Source organism: Podarcis raffonei, chromosome 2, assembly GCF_027172205.1.
Source record: "Podarcis raffonei isolate rPodRaf1 chromosome 2, rPodRaf1.pri, whole genome shotgun sequence".
NCBI lineage: Eukaryota > Metazoa > Chordata > Lepidosauria > Squamata > Lacertidae > Podarcis > Podarcis raffonei.
The window spans coordinates 85,644,721-85,664,787 of NC_070603.1; the positions used below are offsets into that span (position 1 = coordinate 85,644,721).

The window sequence follows — 20,067 nt, forward strand, 5'->3', positions numbered from 1 at the left end:
AAGTGTGGAACTGTGGATAAGAACAGGCAGATCCACAATACAGTAAGGACACAGCACCACAGGTGCTTTTCAGAGATGCAATGGTCAGCACCATCACTAGATAAATATTTCAATGCAGATAGTTTCAAGCAACAGCAGCATTTCCTAAGGCAGATAATGAAAGTCATTATCATTAATAGGGTGCCTGAAATATACTAAGCACTTTGGAGAGGGTGGGGGAGCAGATATCGGCCCCTAATGACTTGATACTTAAGAAGTGAATGAGAATAGCAAAGAAACAGGGAAAACACATAGGATGGAGAGGGGAACCTTGTACCCCAGATGCCAACTCACATTAATGTATCTGACATCAAAGGAGGGCAATGTAGCTTCCTATCTTTGGAAGCTAGTTACTAGTTTTACTTGAATGCATCTAACTTGAGAGGGAGAGCGGGAGAAGGATGTAGAGAGATGCTGTCATTGAGCCACAGATAAGGCCTGCATTAGCAATATAGATCTTCCTACTCACACGCTTTCAAATTCATTCAGAAAATGTGCACTCAAGAGCCTATTCCTCGAACTTAGTGTTACCATTACTCACTTGGCATCTGCCACATGGTCCTGTGCACTAGAAGTTGGTCTTAATGTTTCTCTTCATCTGTGGCCCTAACATCCGTCAGACTGCTGGCTGTACCATTGGGGTACAGTGCTCTCTTTGCACTGGAAGATGGGGAAGGGGTGGATCGGTTTTGATCTTGCACCCGCTTCACTCCTTAGAACTTCTTGCACATATTCAGAGAGACTCTGCATAATAGTCCCCATTGTCAAAAAAACTCCTTGATCTTTCCAATTCAAATACCAACGATGAGAGCGTTTTGGCAATAGTTGGTCACAGTGGGATTTCTGTACCCTAACCCTGCTGATATGAAGAAGCATACATGGAGTGTGACAGAGGAGAGAGCGAGCGCGCAAAATAGGATTTCTAGCAAAATAGGATTGAGGGTAGAGATGATGTTAGCACCAAATTAGCTAAAGACCCCAAATGTAATGGAGTGTACCAGCTAGGGTTACAGAGTTACTTTTGCTGCTCTTGAACATGTTTTACGCATGTTTTGCATTTACACAAGGGTCAAAAAAGTCAGGGAGGTTAAAAAACAACAACTATAGGTTTCTTTTCAAGAGATGCATACTAATGGATCCAACACGGAAGTTAGAAACTGCAGACACAGAACTATTAAGACAGGACACAGTGCTTTCAGTTTAAACATGGTGTTTAGGAAGCTGGCAGGATAGTAATCCAAGGGACTTAATAGTGTATGATCACCAAGGCAGCGTGAGGCAATTTTCAAATTATTCTCCATTTCTTACTTCCCTACTGACAGCAAATATATGTACTGGTAGCAGCACAGATCTGTTTGGCTTACTTGTTATTAGCATCAAGGAACTTAAAACTGCAATAAAACAGCATCCTCTAGTGGATACTCATGTGTTGCAATTTGAATGTTCCTTTTCAAGGATGTCTTTGTTAGCGAGACTCTCCTGTTTCCCAAGCTCTTGGCAAACAGGTCCCTACTTGAAAGCTGCTTGCCTTCCCTCTCTCTACCGCCATTATGAGGTGGCTTGCAATATGAGCCTGGCCAGCAAGCTTCAGCCTTCTTTAGGCAGGAAACACGTTAAAGGCTGGGGATTCCTATTCTGTTTTGCAGTAAGAGGAAGAAAAACTGGAGACCATAGATCGATCAGAATTCCCCATCAGCTGCCCAACATGCCTGTAATACAAGAGAAACAAATTTCTAGGAATTTCATGTATTCTTCTGCACTGACTGCCAGGGAGGTGTTTATGGAATGTTCAGTCTCAGGTGCCAAAATAACTTGGCCAGCCTTGGGTGCTATACATTATGTCTTGTGGGAGATAATTCAATTTTGCAACTTTCAGCTTCCTTGGATGGTTGCAAATTCCAGTATTATGAGAAACAGGTAAAGGTACCCCTGACCACTAGGTCCAGTCACGGACAACTCTGGGGTTGCGGCACTCATCTCACTCTATAGGCAAAGGAGCCAGTGTTTGTCTGCAGCTTCTGGGCCATGTGGCCAGCATGACTAAGCCGCTTCTGGCGAAGCAGAGCAGCGCACGGAAACGTCGTTTACCTTCCCACCGAAGCGGTACCTATTTACAGTGGTACTTCGGGTTAAGAACTTAATTCATTCTGGAGGTCTGTTCTTAACTTGAAACTGTTCTTAACCACTTTAGCTGATGGGGCCTCCCGCTGCCGCTGCGTGATTTCTGTTCTCATCCTGAAGCAAAGTTCTTAACCCGAGGTACTATTTCTGGGTGAGCAGAGTCTGTAACCTGAAGTGTCTGTAACCCAAGGTACCACTGTATCTACTTGCACTTTGACATGCTTCCGAACTGCTAGGTTGGCAGGAGCAGGGACCGAGCAACGGGAGCTCACCCCATCACAGGGATTCAAACCGCCGACCTTCCGATCGGCAAGCCCTAGGCTCTTGGTTTAGACCAGTTTTTTCTTTTTCATACTGTGCATGGTTTTAAACATCTCTATCATGTTTATTTGCCTTTTCTCTAAACTAAAATGTTGTGACCTTCCTTTATAGGAAAGTTGCTCCATTCCCTTGATCAGTTTGGTTGTCCTTTTCGAGGAAAGGTAACCAGAACTGTTCTGGTTACCTGGGTCCCTCCAGATGCTTTTAACGACAACTTCTATCAGCCTGAGCTAGCATGGTCAATGATGATGGGTGTCTGTAGTCCAATATTTGGAGGACTGTGAATTAGGCATCCCTGCTCTAAAGCTATTCTTTATTTAACTCCATGCACAATGTTAGGAGGCATGGGGTCCATTTCAGGCATTATCTTCTAATTTTATTCTTCTCCAAGCACAGAAGAGAACTTAGGTTTTCAGGTCCGTTTTCAAAATGATTACAGGTCCATTTAAACCCATTTTCAAAGTGAGAAGGAAAACAGTGCAAAACTATCACTTGTATGGAGATGGAGAAGCGCCTGGAGCTCAGCGGTAGAGCACAAGTAAAGCAAACCCTGGCATTGGAGAGTAAAACAGCTGGAGGTGGCAGACAGGACAAAGGGTGGAGAAAGAACTGAGAGTGGAGGAGGGCTCTTTCCCCATCCTCTGGACTTGCTGGAAAACTCAACAAACCTGCTGTACCTGGAACTGGGTGTAGCTGAAAGGGACATAGTTGTGGGCAGCCTGAGAAAGCAGCATCCACCTTGGGCCTGCAAGTCAAATCAGACTAGGTGATGTCTGCTGTTTCAAAGATCTCTTCCCATTGTGAGAATTTGTTGAACCCTGAGTGAGAACCCAGAAGCAGAGAGGTGTGTCAGAAGGAAATGAACTGATATTTATATATCAGTAACTTTGTGCTAATGTAACATTTCTATATGCAACGTTTTTGTAATACAGTAGTGCGTTAAGTTCTGTTGTTGCTTCAGTTTTTTTCACACCACTTAAAAAAATATTATTTAATGTATTAAGGGGTATAGAAATTAAATAAGCAATCAATGATTGCATGCAAGTAGCCCTAGGAAAAGATCCTTGTCTGAAGCCTTGGAGCAATTTTAGAATGAAAAATTAATGAATGCATTGGATATTTTGTGTTTTAAGGATAAAGCCCAGCTTGACCCCTTGACCGATTTGGGAAATGATCAAAGGCAGAACAGGTATAGGCCTTGATGGCAACCCTATGCCCAATTACAGTCGTACCTTGGAAGTTGAACAGAATCCGTTCTGAAAGTCCATTCAACTTCCAAAACGTTTGGAAACCAAAGTGCAGCCAATCAGAAGCCACAGAAGCTGTGCCAGATGTTTGGCTTCCGAAAATCATTCAAAAACCGGAACACTCACTTCCAGGTTTTGATCGTTTGGGAGCAGATTTGTTCATGAGCCAAGGCGTTCCGAGATCCAAGGTACGACTGTATTTGGAAGCAAGACCTACAGAGCTCATGAGACTTCTTGACTCAAGCTGACTCAAATGTCACCTTCACAATGTATTACATGAGGCTAGCAAGCCACTTACTCTTAGCTTGATCCACTCAATCTGAAATATGAGGGCAATATCTCACAGCTGATGGTTAAGGCTTATGTCAGTGGAACAGGGAGAGAAACAGTTTTCAGCAATTCTTAATCTGTCTGTAACCACACTTGTTCTGTGGCATCTTCCAACCCTGTGCAGTAGATCTGTGGAGAGGGAACTGCTGAAAATAGCTTCCCTCCCCATTCCATTGACAGAAGCCATACCATCAGTGGAGGAACACTGTTGGATACAACACAGTGTTGTAAAAATTACAAGGAATGCCAAGTCTCATTTTTCAAGGGAGGCAAGAAAGATGAAACACGTAACACAATGTACCAGCAGGCAAAACCGGAGAGATTACTATAAAATATGGTTTGCACCTTTATGCATGTTACGGTCTGTTTAAAGTTCAACCTTTTCAAAATGGGGGCGGGGGAGAGAGAAAGGGAAAATGCAGTATTTGCCTTGGAGATATTGGAATGAAAACTGGTGTTGCCATTTTCACAGAGAAACCCAAGCATCACCTCATTTTCAAGAGCACCTTGAGCAAGCACTTCGTCTCAAACTCTAGTTCAAGTCCCTCATTCAGGCTGTACCTATCAAAACAACCATGACGACTCCGGTCACAGAAAGCAAAATGCACAGAAGTGTGTTATTAACTTATTTTTCAAGGATCAATTGTCCAAAGTATATCCAGGCTGAAATAGGAGGATTCTAGTTCAATTGCAGTCATTGAAAAACTCTTGCTTCGGCACCTACAAATCTGAACCCACACCTGCCCTTGCAATGGCCACCAGCTGCTTTGAACTGCCCGCAGCATATTTACAGTACATTTGAGTACTCTCCTCCACACTGTTAGCAAGGCTGTTCTGTCAAATGAACACTGGTTGAATGGTATGGCTCAGAGGCCAAGAACTCTGGTGCCTGCTTCTATTTGTCTGGGGAAGATGGCCTTTGTCAAGGTAGAAACAGTCATATTTTAAATGCCAGTTAAGAAATCTAGGCAGACAGATACGGACCGGCAGTAGAAGAGAATCTTTCAGCCCTATCCCTTTTCAAGTGGGAGCAAGGCAAGTATCACCCTTGACAAAGGGGAAATTTATTTGCAGGCTTCCTTTTATACCAAGTGTTTTTATTTGGTCCTATACAATACACACAAAACACCTTACAACCACCAATATATCCTAACAGAAGTTGAGTTTTTAAGGAATTTTAAAGATGGGGCAAAACTCCTTAAAGACTTTATGGCTACTTCTCCTATTTGGTAGGAGTTGTCCTGGAAATAAGCAAAAGCCATTAGGCCTCCAGAGAAATGCCATCACTGCTCTCCAGCCAGGTTTGTGAGAGATAGGGAAGGTATTTCTAAGGCTGGCATCAACGTGCATGATTTGCAGTCAGAGTTCCAGAAAAAAAGTTGGTAAAAAAAATGTTCTGGAGCGATATGCAAGTTTTATAAGCAGCAGCTTTTGTGTATTCTTCAGCAAGCAGGATGACTGTAGCACTCATAGCTGCTAGGACAGAACTTATTTAACGTGATGGCAGATAAGAACTTTTAAGAGTTTGGTAACCTCCAGGAAGAATACTGTAGCACACTGTTCTTCTCAGGATATAAGAATACAGACAACATCCATCTTGGAAATGTCAGGCTTTCTGTGTGGAATTACTCGTAAAAGGTCTGTGTTTGTTCAATGTACAATTCTGAGGCTTGATTATTTCTTCCCATGAAGCAGGCCTGATGTGAGTTTTCTACTGACAGAAAGAACATATCACCTGCAAAAGTGAGGCAACAGTCAGAAGCCAACAGTCTGTACTGAAGTACAAGACCCAGAGTACCTGACGAGATATCTGGCAGTCCCAAAATTTGTAGTACCCTGGAGGAAGAGTGAAGAAATGTACTCATAACAAGTAATAGATAGGTACTGGGATGATGGGTGGGAAAGATCTCTCTCGCTACCAAAGAGATAGGGAGAAATCCAACATCACACAGGCAGACATGACTTCCCCTTCTCCCAGCAGTCCTCCTGGACCCAATTTTGGGAGTGCATGGGGAGTAGGGAAAGGGATGTTCCACATGGAAAGGATGAAGTCCACTGCACAAGTGAGCCAACACCATTGGATGTCACTCAATTGTGTCACTTTAAACTGCAGTTGGAAAAGCTTGAGAAATCCTGGGATAGGACTAGGGGAGAGGGAGAGGCAGAGAAGAGTAAATAACCAAAACTAAACCAGATTTTAGAAGTTGCTTCCAGCAATAATTAACAAAAAAACCCTTCTTTTCTAAAAAGTTTTTTTTTTTTTTTTGCACATTTTCCATCGATTTATAAAACATTAACTGAATATTAACAAAGTCTGAACCAAAGGAATGTGCTTTGGAAAACATTAAAATAAGTGTTCCTATTAATGCAGTGCGCCCATGTTACTATGCCGCTGTTAATCTTTTTCACCTGATTTTTTAAAAATCCTAGAACACTCTTCATACTCCCCTAGGGTCCATGGGACAATGCATTTAGAAGAGAAGCGCTCCCATGCTGCCAACTTCGCTCTGCTCCTTTACAAAGATTTCAAAGTACTGGTAAATGATAGTAACAGCCAACAAGATTCCTGTGCCTGATCCAATTGCCCCAAGGAAGTCTGCCAGCACAGAGAGAGCACCAATGCAGAGGCCACCAAATGCAGCTGCTGTAGGAATGTATCTGACAAGAGACACAATGGGAAGGAAATAAATTAGAAATTAAGAGACATTACTAGCATCTTCAGGCACAGCTAACACCGAGTCAGTAGAAAAAAATGTTTTGTAGGTCTAGATAGTTAAGACACAGGGGAAGAATCTAGAGAAAGAGAACTATGCATCAAACTGCAACAAATATTAAGATTGCTTGGGTCACACACCCCCCATACATCTTTTAGGTATGTGACTTAAGGAGGCACTTCAAATATGACCCATTGCTTATATTTTGCACTTGTGTGTCACAGTAATGCTGTCTGAAGCAGTAAGAAAACTATGAAGGTAAACCCTGACTTTCTGTAGCCTCAGGATCACTACAAAAGGATAGTGCTCATTAAAGTCAGCAAACAATGAGACTAGAAACAAAAATGAAATTGGGTATTCTCAGGAATTAACAGAGGCTCTTATATAGCTAGGATCTTGATGGCATGCAAAAAAAAACACCTTTAAAAAACCAAAACCACAACACTGCAAGAGCATTAGACGCACAATGGCCTCAGTCCAGTAAACCTGAAGGAGCGTCTCCACCCCCATAATTCAGCCCAGACACTGAGGTCCAGCACCGAGGGCCTTCTGGTGGTTCCCTCATAGTGAGAAGTGAGGTTACAGGGAACCTGACAGAGGGCCTTCTCGGTAGTGGCGCCTGCCCTGTGGAATGCCCTCCCATCAGATGTCAAGGAAATAAACAACTATCCGACTTTTAGATGACATCTGAAGGCAGCCCTATTCAGGGAAGTTTTTAATGTCTGATGTTTTATCACTTTATTATTATTATTATCATTAATTCTGCTGGGATAGGCCCAGAGTGGCTGAGGAAACCCAGCCAGATAGGCAGGGTATAAATAAATTATTATTATTATTATTTACTGAATATAGCATTATAATCATAATGAATCTCTGCATGTTTGTAACTCACCTGTTGAGTTCATGAACCATAGAGGTTTCTCTATGACCCCTCATAACCATCTGCTGCTCTTTCAGTTGTTTAGCAACCTGCATTGGCCAAACAGAGAAAAGAAGCTTAGATCTTTTTACAGTCAGTTAGTAAGATGAACTGCCTATAAATGAGAAACCAGAGATTTCAATGCTCCTCATTTAAGGACTATTAAAAATGGCAAGGCTGGACTTCTGATGTAGCAATATTATAAGTATTTCTGGAAACCAAACTAAAAAGATATACAAGTTGATGAGAGGCATGTCTCAATATCTGCCCATGGAAAGCAGACCATCTTTTCAGGTAACCTCAAGAGAATGGTTTGCAATAAGAAATGAACTATGAACGTTCACAAGCTGAAACATGAAAGAATCATCTCCATGTTAAGGACTTAATATATTGCAGCATGAGCTTTTGTGGGTCTAAACTCATTTTTTCAAGGCAAGCTCATGGCTGTCCCCTCTTTTGTTAAACAGACAACCTTGAAAGATACCAGACTTAGCTTAGGAAGATGAACGGCTTAGGCAGGGAGTGACATTTTGAGCAAGAGGGAGGTATCATGGAGTCATGTTTTAAAACTAAAAATGCTTGCTAGTATCCTATTCTCCTTAGTAAAATCTGATCCTTCAAAAAATATATTTAGTGACAATAGAATGCTAGACACAGAACTAACTGCACCTTCTGCTAAATGACAAAGCAAGGGAAGCATTATGGTTTTTCAACAGGGAGGAGAGAATCATCCAGAGCTGTGGGGTCAATGTTATTTACTTACATCTTTGGCAGAAGAGCCAGACACTTCAATCCAAGTTTTAGAAAAGAAAGCACAGGAACCCAACATGAACACAATGTAAACAACTGCATGGACAGGATCTTCCAGAACAGAAGTAAATGACTCCGGAGGCGACAGGTAATAACAGAGACCACCGACGGGGTATGAACGGGCGGGACCACCAGACGAAGTATCCTGCAATGAAAGTGGACAGTTTGGATTGTGCCTTAAGTGGACAGGTATTATGCAGCTACCAGAGGTCACTTTTATGCCCACAGAATTCAAATATAGCAACCGTAAACCTGCATAGCTTTCTTCATGTGTATGTTGAGAAACTCTATTATAGCTACTGCAAGACAAGTGCTAAATATAGGAGCTGGCAAGGACACAAAAAGCCAGCAAGGCATGGTATGAAAGCCACTTGGCTCCTAAAACAAACCTTACACGTTCATCACTCACAACACAATCCTATGCTTGCCTACTGAAAATTGTTCCATGGGGTTCAGTGTGATTTATAGTTTTATACTCATTTATAGTTTTAATTCTATACAGGTTTAATTGTTTTTAATGATGCTTTTTTCCTATGTTTTTAGTGATTCTTGTTTTTACCTCAAGCTGCCTCGAGCTGGGGTATTAAAAAAAGATATATAGAATAATTTACTTTCAGATGTGTATAAAATTGCAGTCTGAGTCTTCCTGCGAGCACCTTCGTGCTAAAAAAACTAGGGCTGTGCATGGACCCCCAATCTGATTTGTGGGGTCAATGTGTTAACCTGATTTCACCCAGCCCAGCCCACCCCAGCTCTAGAAAATGCTCATCCATGGAAATCCCATTGACTTGCATTAGGAAATCAAGCCAGCCAAAATTTGATTGTGCTTTTACATTGCAGCATGAAAGTTGGCAACAAGTTAGCCTCTACAAAGGTGATTTATCCTGCTGAACAGGTATTTCCTAGCATGACCTCCCTGCTGTTAGCCCTTGACCGGGAGCATTAGGTGTGAATATAATAAAGCTCAGTTCTGTTCCTACACCTATCCCCTGAGCCTATCTCAGCATCTTCTTTATATGGTGTTTTAGTGAATTCTGTTTTAATTTTGGAAACATGGCAACACTGAGTTTGGCTTTTGAGAGTAGTTTCTTCTTCTGGGTTGCCCTTTTTTTAATGGGTCATCTTGGGAAAGGGGAAATTGCTCCAGGACTAGCCCAACCTGCCCCATAGTCACTGCAAAAACCCCTGAATCACCCCAATTCAGCTCATGATTTATACTTTGTACAGAGTCAGTGTACAAGCCCGAATAAAAAGCAGATTTTATGTTTAAAGCTGCAAGATCAAGGACAGATCTTACCAAGCGGATACTTACAGACCAAGTGCCCAGCAGGCTGACCAGTAAGTTGCCACTGAAACGAGCAGAGAGCATCTGGGAGATCACATATAAATTGGACACCAGTGCAGACTGAAGGATGATGGGAATATTGGAGGTGTAGAAGAGTTTGATTGGGTAAGTGTTATACTGGCCACGGTAGCGGGCAGATTTTATAGGGAGATCCACTCTGAAACCCTGCAGGTTGAAAAAGTGAGTATTAAATACAAAAACAAACACTTCTTAGTAACAGTGCACTTGAAGAGAACCTAAAAACCTTCAGTAATCTCGGAGCTCTTCAACATTCCACCCTGACTTGCTTGCACAAAATTTGCACAGTGGTTAAAGATTGCTGCTTACCGAGCAATCGTTCTGATTTGTTTGCATGGAAGTTATGTGATACCATTCAGCATCATTCACACTTCCCAGTGCATTAGGGTTGTTTTTAAAAGAGAATGTTATGCAGGAGCATCAAATCTCCTTTAATAGTGCAATTCTTTCTCCCCCCCCCCCACCAGTAAAATAACTTGGGAGCAGAATGCTTTTTAGAAGCAAAGAGAAACACTTTGCGTAGGAGGGTCTATTAAGGCATTAAGGCCAATATGAATACACTTGCTGTGGCCATAGCATGCTTTGCTGTTATTTATAGAGTGCTATTAGCCTAAGTAGGTAGGGCTTTCCAAATTTAGGTACGCAACAGGCTGCTCCCCTAAGGAACTAGCAATCTAAAACAGTACAGAAAAAAAAGGGAGAGAATGGGTAAATCCCATTACAATATTTATAGCTTGGATAAAGTTGCAAATGATTAAGAGGATGTCAAAGGCCATAAAGAAAGGGTCTTATGAGGATTAGTTTGGATGAACTTATGAGAAACAAGGGCCAAAAGATAACGTGGATGAAAGCCACTGATGGCTTTAAAAAATTAGGCCTTGGAAACTGGTAGAAACAGAGTTTAAACTCAGGAACATTTTGAACAATACTTAGGATCCAGTCACAAATGTAACAAGCACTCTGTTAGCAAGCAGCTATTGTTGTCATCTTGCTTAGATTTAAGTAACATTCCATAATTCTACTTGCCTGGAAGTAGATGACAACTGCAAAGACAAATATGGTGGCAATCAGGTTCATGAGGTTGGGGAGGTTCTGACGGTAAAAGGCTTCCCTGAGAGCTCTGACTTTATCTGTGCGAGTAGCCAGCAGATGGAACAGGGCAATGATGGCTCCTTCAAATTCCATGCCTTAAAGTGAGAGATGATAGAGAGATGCTTAGTTGCAGATAATTTGACATTTATTAGTTTGACTTTTGAACCAATTGTATAAAATTTGTAATAATTTATTTTAAAAGGTTAAAAACTGCTTTTCACCAGTGTGGTCCTAGAGTAGTTTGCAATGCAATTAAGCCAACAAACACACAAAATGCAGTTAAAAACCAGAATATACCACAGGAAAGCAATCATAACCTCCAGAGCAGGTTAGCAGATCATTGAAAGGTCTGAGGGGAAAAAGACTGTCTTCCATAGCTTAGTCAAGTTGTATCAATGATATAATGGGGAGAATGCCAGAGACTGGGCACAATCACTGAGAAAGCCCCCTCCAAACTGATCTAACAGCCCAGGCAGTGATAACATAGGAGGGACTAAACATTCTTACTTGCAGCTACTAACAATCATTGCTTACAGAGCTACATTACCCCCTCTAGCCATGCATTAACATCACACACAAAAATGAAACTCACTGAAGCAGTCATCTTAAAACTTGAGTTTACAAAGGAAAGAATGAACTCTTCTTTATATTCAATTTATTGCATAGCAAAAAAAAGCCTAAGTAAAGGTCCCTGGATTTAATGCAGGAAGGGTACCAAAAAACCGCAAGTGAGAAATAGTAAAGTAGCTTCCCCAGTCAGTCAATTCTTTGGAGAAGTGAGACCTCCAATAAAATGAACATCCTCACCTCCAAAAAGAAGCAATCCTGCTCAGGGTTCCAGCCAGCCAGTCAAGATACTGTTAATTGTTAATGGTTCAGGCAAACCAGTTCACTCCCCACTCTCAAGTCTTCCATCTCTTTTCCAATTGACACTCAACATTTTGTGGCTTCGGAGGAATACTGACGCCCTTATTGTACTGGTGTGCATTTGTATGTGTTTAGGTTTTTTAACATTTTCCCAAAGAATACCCAACTTTTGATCCAATCCACAGGGGCACCAAGTCACTTAACTGAGGAACTGATATGCTTCCAGTGAAACAAAGAACACGCAAGTATGAGGTTACCTCGGCCAGTGTTTACTGTGGTTGGGCTGAATGCCTTCCAGACAATAGTCTCACAGATGTTAGTGGCAATGAAGAGGGAAATGCCAGAACCAAGACCATACCCCTTTTGCAGAAGTTCATCCAAGAGAAGAACGATCAATCCAGCCACAAAAAGCTGCAAAACAAACATGAATTATTTTCCAGAGTCACCATAACCATACCTGATCACTTTAATAGAGGGGCTGCGAAATAAAAAGTGTCAGTGCTTTCTGTAAATGTCTGCTTATGCAGCACACATGACAATTACCTGTTTTAATCTTTGATTTATACTTTTTGACATGGTTATTACTGAAAGCATAAGTACACAAGTCAGAGATTCATGAACTGAAGTTCCTTTGTACGCGAGGTAAATAAAGAGCATCATGTAAACCCAACTTTCTAAGCTGTTCCTAACTTAGCTGCAGCTAAGGATTTTCGGTGGGTGGGCAGGGAAAATTGATTGTACAATACAACTTTTACACCTTGTAAGTAATTTTTTAGCTCTTGGATTGGTTGTTAGATTTCATGCACAGCTATTGGTCAACTGTGCTGCATGTATTGTTTGTTAGCTCTCCCACAGCATCTATGTTTATCATGTATATGAAATGATGGTCAATCCCCCTTGTAGAAGGGGAAGAAGTCAGAGTGCAGCTCCAGACACTAACCAATAAGTCAAGGGCAGGGAAGCTGTGGCCATCCATGTTTTTGGGACTACAACTTCCACTATATTGGACCACTGGCTGGCTGGGGTAGATGGGAGGAGTTCAACAGCATCTCAAGGGGTTTCCCTTCCCTGCAATAAAGCAACAGCTGTGCAGATACTGAATCCCTGTTTTCCTATTATTATTCCTAGACCACATACACCACCATCACTTGAGCTACACTGGCTCAGCTCACACAATATGACTTTGATGGCCCAGGTGCACAAAAGCAGCAACACAGGTCTAAATAATTTATAGTGAACCCAATGCTTAAAAGCCCTTTGGCCATAAACAGAAGAGATGTACTAATGTTCCAAAGCAAATACTGTAACAACCCATAGTCTACAAACCAGCATACAGAAGGTGAATTGAACTGTTACTCTGAAGATCAATATGGCATGAAAATTCTTACATTGTGTCAAGCCAAATGTTAGTACAGTTCAGATATCCTATTTTGGCAAGACTGGTCAACATACGTAGCAAGGAATCACTCTGAAGTAGGATGCCGTTAAGTCATCCTCCATTTGTTCCTAGATTCTAGCAACCAGCTCTGGGAGATTTCCATTCCTAGACGTCATGGCTAACAGCTGGTCTTCTATAATAGTAATAATAATTTATTATTTATACCCCGCCCATCTGGCTGGGTTTCCTCAGCCATGCTGGGCGGCTACCAACAGAATACTAATAATACAAAACCGATAAAACATCAAACATTAAAAACTTCCCTATAAATTTATCCATAAGATTTACGAGGAACCTAGAAGCTAACTACGCAATCAATATATCTAGAGATGCAAGGCTTCTATAAAGAATACCATGGCTAATAAAAGGGACGCAGATGGCACTGTGGTCTAAACCACTGAGCCTTTTGGGCTTGTTGATTGAAAGGTCGGTGGTTCAAATCCGCACAATGGGGTGAGCTCCCATTGCTTTGTCCCTGTTTCTACCAACTTAGCAGTTCGAAAGCACACCAGTGTAAGTAGATAAATAGGTACCACTGTGGCAGGAAGATAAACGGTGTTTCTGTGTACTCTGACTTCTGTCACAATGTTTTGTTGTGCCAGAAGCGGTTTAGTCATGCTGGCCACATGACCTGGAAAGCTGTCTGTGAACAAAGGCCTGCTCCCTTGTCCTGAAGCGAGATGAGCGCTGCACCCCATAGTTGCCTTTGACTGAATTTAACTGTTCAGGGGTCCTTTACAAAAAAATTTTTAGCCATGCTTAATAATGAAGCGTCAGGATGATTGGCAAATGCATTCTAGATTCAATTAATATACTGCAAGGACAAGTAGGAGATAAAGCAGTGTGCTTAACTTTAAAATGATGGTGTCTGTAGAAGCTCAACTGAACCACAGGTCTCCTAGATCCACTCAATGAGTAGTCCAATACAATAAATAAATAAATTACCTGAATGGTAATCAGCAGACAGATTCCAGCTCCCATCTCTGATGGGTCTCCATACATCCCCGTCATTACATAAACGATAGATTGGCCAATGGTGATAATCATGCCGAACACTGAGGAGTGAATCCACAAGAAAAGACTGAATTAACCTAGTCTCCAATTACCCGAGAGGATACAATTCATCAGTATCTGCATAAGGCATTAAGCCAATCCAGATGGCAAGCTCTGTAATGTCTCCTGATACTTACATTTCTGTGCCCCATTGAACAGAGCTCTGTCTTTTGGCGTATCCCCAACTTCAATTATTTTGGCACCAGCCAGCAACTGCATGATGAGACCAGAGGTGACAATGGGAGAAATGCCCAGCTCCATCAGTGTGCCTGTTGGATGTGGAAATCAGAATGACAGATAAACAGTAAGGAAAAAAACATAGTTTTCCTGCCAACCCTCCCAGCTAGTCACTGCACATGTAGAGAGGGCCAAAGATGTGCACTGTGGAGGGGAAAGCATTTAGATCATAACTGAAGCTCCACTCCTTTCCAAATGATTCATCATTCTTCTGCATCTTTGTCTCACAGTCAGCAATCCAGACCCCAAACAGCAACACAATGACAATACAATAATTCTGGAACATAGGTGAGGAAGGACTACTGAAAAACATGTATGAATTATGTCAAAGCCACTTGAAATTTTATGAGCACTATCACATTTACATATTCCCATTTTTATACTATAGCATCATCATGGTCATGGAGATGAGCCAAAATTCCATTTTCCAATTTCAATATCCAGGCCATGGTTCAGTCAGTTATGCACATTGATGTTTCACAGTTTTCAATGGGCAAGTTAGGTAGTTGCTCAGTTCTCTAACAACGAAGTCAGTGGCACCTCAAAATGCTTAAGTCAGTGGTAAGATCCACTCGGTTTTGCTACTTAGTATTTAAGTATAAAATTTCACAGCAGATAGCAGTGTCATTTGCTAAGTGAGACATTCTTACCTCTGTTTGAAGCCAAAATTACTCTCATCCAATAGAATGGATCTGCCGAGTCTGATGACATAATACCAAACAGAGGAATCTGAATTTCCAAGAGAAGACAATTACATTAACACAGGCTTAGCTCCCTGGATTTGGTTTAAACTTTAAATTTAAAGGAAAGTTTGAAATAATGTAATATGCATACCTGGCAACAAACCAAAAATATGAAGAGGGTGATAGCTGTCCATAGTACTTTTTCTTTAAACTGGATCTACAGAAGGAAATGTAATTATAAAAGAAATCACTACCACCATGTGTTTGGGGCTAAAAGAATTTGTTAAAATACAAGCCTTAGGTTCACTGAAAACAAGGTGGAGAAAGGGTACCATGGCAAAAGAAAACATAACCAGGACTTCAGATGAATATAAATTTATTTTCCAGTTGCTTGGTAACATTCGAGCATAGAATTGCTAATGCTGTACTCTTGTACATATGTTGTACAGTCCCTTAGCTGGGAATCCAACACATGTACTTAAGTTACAGACATGCCTGCACAAATGTACAAGGTAACATATGGCAACATTTAGCAATCTGACTGTATTCAACGTATACAGCTTTCTTAACACTGGACAGCAGACCAAGGGGCCAGCTGAAGGTTCAACCCCTGCTTTCCATAAATAGCATCACAGCAAGGGGGAAGATCAGCTTGGCCCCATCCATCAGTCAGGGGAAGAGCAGCAGCAGAGGTTGCCCACCCCCCTCTTCCCTAAGAGCTCAGCTCCAAATGCCTTGGAATCGGAGAGCCTCTGTCATTGGTCAGTGGAACAAGGGCTGGTGAGTTAGTTGCAGCACTTCAACCCAAGCAAGACCAACAGTAAGAGGAGATCAGACTGGCTATAAATGCCAGCTTACAACTCACTAACTTGTTTTTACACTGCCAAACTGATCTCCTTTCCATACCTTTCCCCTTCATTCAAGTGCATTTTCTGTTATAAAGCCTGAAAGCAGTATCTTTCTGTCATTTTAACTATGCAAGCTGTTTTGAGAGACAATATTTGTCTGAAAAGTAGAATAAAATATAATATAACAAACTCTCCTCTTAGCAGTAACTCCTGCAAATATTGATTTAATAATAATAATAATAATAATAATAATAATAATAATAAATTTTATTTATATCCCGCCCTCCCCAGCCGAAGCCGGGGTCAGGGCGGCTAACAACAATCAAATAATCAAACAATCAAATAATCCAACATTCTAAAAATATTTCATTATAAAAATTAATTAAAATCAAGTTGATGGCAACCATTAAGCAAAATTCTGTGTAGGTTGCCAGAGGAGGGAGTCAGGCTGCGCCCTGACCAAAGGCCTGGTGGAACAACTCTGTCTTGCAGGCCCTGCGGAAAGATGTCAGGTCCCGCAGGGCCCTAGTCTCTTGTGACAGAGCGTTCCACCAGATTGCAGCCGCAGCCGAGAAGGCCCTGGCTCTAGTTGAGGCCAGCCTAACCCCTCTGAGGCCTGGGACCTTCAGGGTGTTTTTATTTGCAGACCGTAGGTTTCTCTGTGGGGCATACCAGGAGAGGCGGTCCCGTAGGTAAGAGGGTCCTAGGCCGTATAGGGCTTTAAAGGTTAAAACCAGCACCTTAAACCTGATCCTGTACTCCACCAGGAGCCAGTGCAGCTGGTATAGTACCGGATGAATGTGGTCTCACAGCGAAGACCCCATAAGGAGTCTCGCCGCGGCATTCTGCACCCGCTGGAGTTTCTGGGTCAGTCTCAAGGGCAGCCCCACGTAGAGCGAGTTACAATAATCCAGTCTGGAGGTGACCGTCGCGTGGATCACAGTGGCTAGGTCAGGGCGAGAGAGATAAGGGGCCAACTGCTTAGCTTGGCGGAGATGAAAAAATGCCGCCTTTGTTATAGCTGTAATCTGCGCCTCCATAGAGAGGGAGGTATCGAAGATTACACCCAAACTCTTAACAGACGGTGCTGGCATTAATTGCACCCCCGCAAGAGATGGGAGTTGCCCCCTCAATCCCATATCGTCCCGTCCCAGCCAGAGGACCTCTGTCTTCAAAGGATTTAAACTTCAACCGGCTCCCACGTAACCATCCAGCCACAGCTTCCAGACATCTGGCCAGTGTGTCTGGGGCCGAGTCAGGATGGCCATCCATCAACAGATAGAGTTGGGTGTCATCGGCATACTGATGGCAACCCAGCCCAAAACTCCGGACAAGCTGGGCGAGGGGGCGCATAAAGATGTTGAAAAGCATCGGGGAGAGTATCGCACCCTGAGGCACTCCACACACCAAGGAGTGGCGCGATGACAATTCCCCCCCAAGTGCCACCCTCTGTCCCCGACCAGAGAGAAACGAGCGCAGCCATTGAAGGACTGTGCCCTGGATTAAGGATACTTACCTTTCTTTCTGGCTTTTGGATCTCAGGTAAGATAACACAGAAGGGCTTGATTACTTCAAGAAATTTAACTGTGAAAAAAGGTATGAAAAGAGAACAGATATATGGATTTCACAAGGTCCTTAGCAGTCAATTTATGATCCAGGGTGTTAGGCTTGAACCTAAAGGTAAAGGTAAAGGTACCCCTGCCCGTACGGGCCAGTCTTGCCAGACTCTAGGGTTGTGCGCTCATCTCACTCTATAGGCCGGGAGCCAGCGCTGTCCGCAGACACTTCCGGGTCACGTGGCCAGCGTGACAAGCTGCATCTGGCAAGCCAGCGCAGCACACGGAACGCCGTTTACCTTCCCGCTGGTAAGCGGTCCCTATTTATCTACTTGCACCCGAAGGTGCTTTCGAACTGCTAGGTTGGCAGGCGCTGGGACCGAACGACGGGAGCGCACCCCGCCGCGGGGATTCGAACTGCCGACCTTTTGATCGGCAAGTCCTAGGCGCTGAGGCTTTAACCCACAGCGCCACCCGCGTCCCTAGGCTTGAACCTAGAAGTCCCAAATTTAAACCTTGCCCAGCCACTAACCTATATGATAACCCTGAGTAAATCACAGTGAACCTTCATTCCCTGTCTGAGCAAAGGCTCAGGACTGGCACAACCCTATTTCCCACTTGCACTCCAATGGAGATCCTATGCATTGAGGTGGCTATACTTTCAGAATCTTATTTCCAAACTGAAAGGCTACTTTCACTATAATCACTGCTGGTGCTAGCATCACTTTGAAACTTCACATGTATTAAAACTAGTGCTTATCATGCAAGCAACCCAACAATGCCATTTTTAAAAATGCATTTTTACTAGGCATGTTATCAAATTTTGGTTTTGTCTTTTCCTAGAAGCAGAACTAAGAGCAGTATAAATGAAGCTGCAAGATAATACGGAAAGGCTATTCAATAGTAGCACAGATGAAAATCTAAGAAATTAAAATTGCCTTGTACTTCCATGAAAAGACTGCCCAAACTCACATATTTCAATAGTGTGCTAAGAGAATGAAAGGTGTTAATGCCGTTAGTGTAAAACCAAATTTAAAGTTCAAATAAAAGGAATGCCCCCCAAATACACAACCCACCTTAGTGGCCACCCCATCACACTATCAAGTGGAAAGCACAGTACAATGGAAAACACATTTCCCATAGCAGTGATGTGGCAAGAAATTGGCCATCATCACATTACAGCCACAGTTATTTTGAAGGAATGCAAACAGATAGCAGGAGCAGCCCACTGTGGCTTCCACTGTGGGTCATTGTGCCCTCTTTACACTTAAACGGCACACAGCATGAAAAACATGTTTGCACTGGGAAGCATGAGGCAAAAAGAGAAGGAAAGACTTATCTTCACACAAGGGTCACAATCAGATACGTGTGTAAAAGAATGATTTCTGCATATTGTAAACAATATCTGAAAGAGTTTCCCTCCCAATAAAGAGCATTATATTGTACTTGAAACGTTATGGTTATGCAACCCCTGAGCTGCTTTTTTTTTTAACACATTATTATTCTAAGCCATTCAGAAAAATTGTGTTTACAGGGTGGCACTGCAATGAAAAGGACAAAATGCTTCCATAATCCAGACTGCATTGTGTCAATTTATTAGCTGATTCTAGCTTCCCATATAAAATACTTACTAGCTTCTCATATCTATCTATATATGTATAGAAGAGTCCCCCTGGGTGTCAAACAAACCCATTTAAGCCGAACCTCGGGCACACTCTGCGACCTTAGGGCTGGCTGGCGCTTTCCTCATCTGGAGGGCAGGGCGGGGCGGGGGGGGGTGAGGATCCCTCATCGGGGTGGGGGGCAACGCCGAATTTGCCATTCCAGGCCGGCGCTGCAACGATCACGAAGAGAGCGAACGTGGATCGTTTTAAGGGGCGGCCACGTAAGCCTCCGCGTCTAAACAGTGCCGGGTGAGGGCCGCCCCCCCCCCAGCGCAGTTCTGGCAGGGCAGAGGCACGTAACGGGGAACTGATCCCCCGTAACGAAGCTGACAGTTCCCGCACCTGCCGTTGAATCCTCCCAGTTTCGAGGGGAGTTGTCCTCCTCCCCCACCACCAGCAGCCTCCCTCCCCAGCCGCCATTTCGTCTCCCTGCCCCTGACGGAAGCGCTCCGACCTCCCTGCAGCCGCCTCGCCCCTCGCGCCCCCGCTCTACGCGGGCGCCCTCCGCTTCTCGCCCGCCACGGCGGCGGCGGCGTCTGCGGCAGGACCGGCTCTCCGCCTTCCCTCCCTCAAGCAGCGACGCCGATACTCACTCCCCATCTTGGGCGCTCTCGACGCGGAAAAGGGAAGGACCAAGCAGGAGCGCAGACTCCAGGCTCCTTTCTCGGAGAGACACGTCAGTTACTTGAGCCTTCCCGGCCTCCTTCCGCTTCCTGCCACGCACCGCCCCCCCTCCCGCACCTCGCCCGCGCGCTAACAGGCAGG

At 43.3% G+C, this 20,067-nt stretch overlaps 1 protein-coding gene across 1 annotated transcript; it reads right to left on the minus strand.

Annotated features, from left to right (window-relative positions):
• Positions 1-5,134: 5,134 nt before the first annotated feature.
• Positions 5,135-19,988, minus strand: SEC61A1 (SEC61 translocon subunit alpha 1). The gene is made up of 12 exons (XM_053377979.1): positions 19,896-19,988; positions 17,599-17,666; positions 15,386-15,451; positions 15,202-15,280; positions 14,452-14,583; positions 14,207-14,316; positions 12,081-12,234; positions 10,891-11,051; positions 9,814-10,011; positions 8,455-8,646; positions 7,665-7,741; positions 5,135-6,716 (listed from the first exon to the last, which is right to left on the minus strand). Exons 1-12 carry the CDS (start codon positions 19,900-19,902, stop codon positions 6,530-6,532), a joined length of 1,431 nt encoding a protein of 476 aa, XP_053233954.1. The 5' UTR covers positions 19,903-19,988; the 3' UTR covers positions 5,135-6,529.
• Positions 19,989-20,067: the final 79 nt, after the last annotated feature.

Coding starts and splice junctions, on each gene's coding strand:
- SEC61A1 (XM_053377979.1), bottom strand. Junction 12,235..14,206: donor GTCTGCTGATTACCATTCAG/GTAATTTATTTA, acceptor TTTGTTTTGCAG/CTTTTTGTGGCTGGATTGAT. Junction 10,012..10,890: donor CAGTTGTCATCTACTTCCAG/GCAAGTAGAATT, acceptor TTCAACCTGCAG/GGTTTCAGAGTGGATCTCCC.